The sequence below is a fragment of the Lathyrus oleraceus genome, chromosome 7 (genome assembly GCF_024323335.1).
Source record: "Lathyrus oleraceus cultivar Zhongwan6 chromosome 7, CAAS_Psat_ZW6_1.0, whole genome shotgun sequence".
In the NCBI taxonomy this organism is placed as follows: Eukaryota; Viridiplantae; Streptophyta; class Magnoliopsida; order Fabales; family Fabaceae; genus Lathyrus; species Lathyrus oleraceus.
The window spans coordinates 485,892,836-485,896,521 of record NC_066585.1 but is presented as its reverse complement, the minus strand read 5'-3'; the positions used below and the strand labels follow the sequence as shown (position 1 = coordinate 485,896,521).

General features: G+C 38.1%; 1 protein-coding gene across 1 annotated transcript; it reads left to right on the top strand.

Annotated features, from left to right (window-relative positions):
* Window positions 1-639: 639 nt before the first annotated feature.
* On the top strand, window positions 640-3,053 carry LOC127108369 (heat shock cognate 70 kDa protein 2). Its single transcript, XM_051045832.1, has 2 exons — window positions 640-1,003; window positions 1,132-3,053. The coding sequence occupies exons 1-2, from the start codon at window positions 790-792 to the stop codon at window positions 2,865-2,867; spliced, it is 1,950 nt and encodes a 649-aa protein (XP_050901789.1). The 5' UTR covers window positions 640-789; the 3' UTR covers window positions 2,868-3,053.
* Window positions 3,054-3,686: the final 633 nt, after the last annotated feature.

Sequence of the window (3,686 nt, the reverse complement as noted above, 5' to 3'; positions counted from 1 at the left end):
ATATAGTTTTGATAATAACACTATCGTTAATAACATCTAAAAAAAATTCATATAGATATACGGCGATCTATTCTCTAAAAAGATTAAATAACTTTTACAAATGATCCTTTAATCGACCCCATCTAACATGGCGATCATCAAATATCTTATACTTTATCCGTTGAAACATCCTTTGAGCATATATGATTGAAATTTCAAATTTTGGTCGATAATATTTTTATTGAGACCTCTAGAATCTTCTGTTATCGGTTGTGATTGTTTTTCCCTTTTTTTTTTTTATTAGTGGAGATTGTATTTTTACATTTTGCATGTAATTTTTGTTTTGTTTTGTTTTTTCAACTGTATTGTATTTGGGTAAAATTTAGATATATATGCAACAGAAATGAAATCCTATTGGTCAGTTTTATAAAACGCAGGGTCGATAGCCAATGGCGCGGGAAAACTGATCAGAAAGAAAACTCACCGCCACATCCAACGCGTGGCTTTTAACCATCAGAAATTTCTCGAACCACCTAGAGCACGCTGGACGAAACCAAAAACATCTACCATCCAAATAACAAATCCAACGGTTCAAAAACCACCACACGGAACATTCCAGACATCAAACCACTCCTTTATTAACACACTTCCATCAACCCAACTTCATATCTTCATATCAGTTTCAAAGAAATTTCAAAGTAAAGAAAAAGCACTTTCATTTTAATTCATTTTCTTTTCTACTCTACCCTACACCTCTAGTTTTGTTTTTCTACTTGTTCATACAACACAAACGTGATTTTGTGAGAGAATATGGCTGGAAAAGGTGAAGGTCCTGCAATAGGAATCGATTTAGGAACAACTTATTCTTGCGTTGGCGTTTGGCAACATGATAGAGTTGAGATCATAGCAAATGACCAGGGTAACAGAACTACTCCTTCTTATGTTGCGTTCACTGATACAGAACGCTTGATCGGTGATGCTGCCAAGAACCAAGTTGCTATGAACCCTACCAACACTGTTTTTGGTAACTACTTCAAATTTTCACCTCTTAAACTTTCATTTTCTACTGCTTTACATTTTTATTATTTATGTTTTTGATAATAGATTTTGCATGGTTATGATGCTAATTGTTGGTTTGAATTGTTTTTTCAGATGCTAAGCGTTTAATTGGAAGACGATTTAGCGATGTTTCGGTACAGAGTGACATGAAGTTGTGGCCATTCAAGGTGATTCCTGGTCCCGGTGACAAGCCAATGATTGTGGTGAACTATAAAGCTGAAGAGAAACAGTTTTCTGCTGAAGAGATATCTTCCATGGTTCTTACGAAGATGAAGGAGATTGGGGAGGCTTATCTTGGTACAACGATTAAGAATGCTGTTGTCACGGTACCTGCTTACTTCAATGATTCGCAGCGTCAGGCTACCAAGGATGCCGGTGTGATTTCGGGGCTAAATGTGATGAGGATTATTAATGAGCCTACTGCTGCTGCTATTGCTTATGGTCTTGATAAGAAAGCTACAAGCACTGGTGAGAAGAATGTTCTTATTTTTGATCTTGGTGGTGGAACTTTTGATGTTTCACTTCTTACTATTGAGGAGGGTATTTTTGAGGTGAAAGCTACCGCTGGTGATACGCATTTGGGAGGTGAGGATTTTGATAACAGATTGGTGAACCATTTTGTTCAGGAATTTAAGAGGAAGAATAAGAAGGATATTAGTGGAAATCCTAGGGCTCTTAGGAGATTGAGAACTGCTTGTGAGAGGGCTAAGAGGACACTTTCCTCTACAGCTCAAACCACCATTGAAATTGATTCGTTGTTTGAGGGTATTGACTTTTACACTACCATTACCCGTGCTCGATTCGAAGAGCTCAACATGGATCTGTTTAGAAAGTGTATGGAGCCTGTTGAGAAGTGTTTGAGGGATGCTAAGATGGATAAGAACACTGTCCATGATGTTGTTCTTGTTGGAGGATCTACTAGGATTCCTAAAGTTCAACAGCTTTTGCAAGATTTCTTTAATGGGAAGGAGCTTTGTAAGAGCATCAACCCGGATGAGGCTGTGGCTTATGGTGCTGCGGTTCAAGCTGCTATTTTGAGCGGCGAAGGGAATGAGAAAGTGCAGGATCTGTTGTTGCTTGATGTTACCCCGCTTTCACTTGGTTTGGAAACTGCAGGAGGGGTCATGACTGTGTTGATTCCGCGGAACACAACAATTCCTACCAAGAAAGAGCAAGTGTTTTCAACCTACTCTGATAATCAACCCGGTGTTTTGATTCAGGTCTACGAAGGAGAAAGAACGAGAACTCGTGATAACAATTTGTTGGGCAAGTTTGAGTTGTCTGGTATTCCACCTGCTCCAAGGGGTGTTCCTCAGATCACTGTCTGCTTTGACATTGATGCCAATGGTATTTTGAATGTCTCTGCTGAAGACAAAACTACAGGGCAGAAGAACAAGATTACAATCACCAATGACAAGGGCAGGTTGTCCAAGGAAGAAATTGAGAAGATGGTGCAGGAGGCTGAGAAGTACAAATCTGAAGACGAGGAGCACAAGAAGAAGGTGGAAGCCAAGAATGCACTTGAGAATTATGCATATAACATGAGGAACACACTCAAAGATGAAAAGATTGCCTCCAAGTTGTCCGTGGATGATAAGAAGAAAGTTGAAGATGCTATTGAGGAGGCTATTCAATGGCTGGATGGAAATCAACTTGCTGAAACTGATGAATTTGAAGATAAGATGAAAGAGTTGGAAGGTATTTGCAATCCTATCATTGCTAGGATGTATCAGGGTGCTGGTGGTGAGGCTGGTGGAGCCATGGATGACGATGGTCCTACTGCTGGCAGTGGAAGTGGTGCAGGGCCTAAAATTGAAGAAGTCGATTAAGCAAAACTAATTAGAACTTTGGTTTTGGGATTTGGTAGTTCATATTTTGTCAAGAGTCTTTTGAATTAGTATATCATAATACTCTATTTTGTATGTGGTTCTATTAGGTAGTATATGGAATTATTGTGTAGGTTTTCAATGTACTTCTTTTCCCGTTTTAATGTGAATTTTGGTTTCAATTCCTCATTTTTCTTTTTATGATTAATTGCTCATGGTTATGGTTCTCAAACTAAGTTTCAATTGTTCGCTGGAATTGAAATCTGTAAGAAATTTGAATTGAGGAGACATGGTTTTTGTTATATTTTTAAAATTGTAGCAGGTAGGTTCAAGAGCTTGCTGGAAAAAAAGATCAATTCTGTTGGCTGGGATTAGACTTCGGTTTGACTATAGTTTGAAGGTGGTGTTTGATGCAACTGAGTTTAGGGGGCCTTATGGTTTTGCAGGACTTGCGTATTTTTGCAGTGTTATTTAGTTGTTATTTTAATTTGGTTTTGTTTTGTTTTGCTGCTTGTTTTGATCTCCTGCTATGAAGTTATAAGGTCATATGGCAATCTCATTTGAGCAAAAGAAGAAGAAGGAGCACTTTCATCTTCCCTTCCGGGCTTACAAACTCTTCCATGGGAAATCACATGACTGCTCAGTTTATCTATATTGGACTGCCCCAAAAAAAGTTTGGGCCCATTTTTACATTATAGAAAGCATGTTCTGGTTAGAATAAATATCTATGATTGATTTTTTCTTTGAAACAACACATAAGGGTTTCCAGTAAATATAGGGTATTGCAAGTTAACACTCCAATACACATGTAACCGTTAATAC

Bases quoted from the DNA above. Each gene is read 5' to 3' on its own strand.
- LOC127108369 (XM_051045832.1), top strand. From the start codon at position 790: ATGGCTGGAAAAGGTGAAGGTCCTGCAATAGGAATCGATTTAGGAACA. The intron at 1,004-1,131 runs GTAACTACTTCA...TTGTTTTTTCAG, and splicing joins CCCTACCAACACTGTTTTTG to ATGCTAAGCGTTTAATTGGA.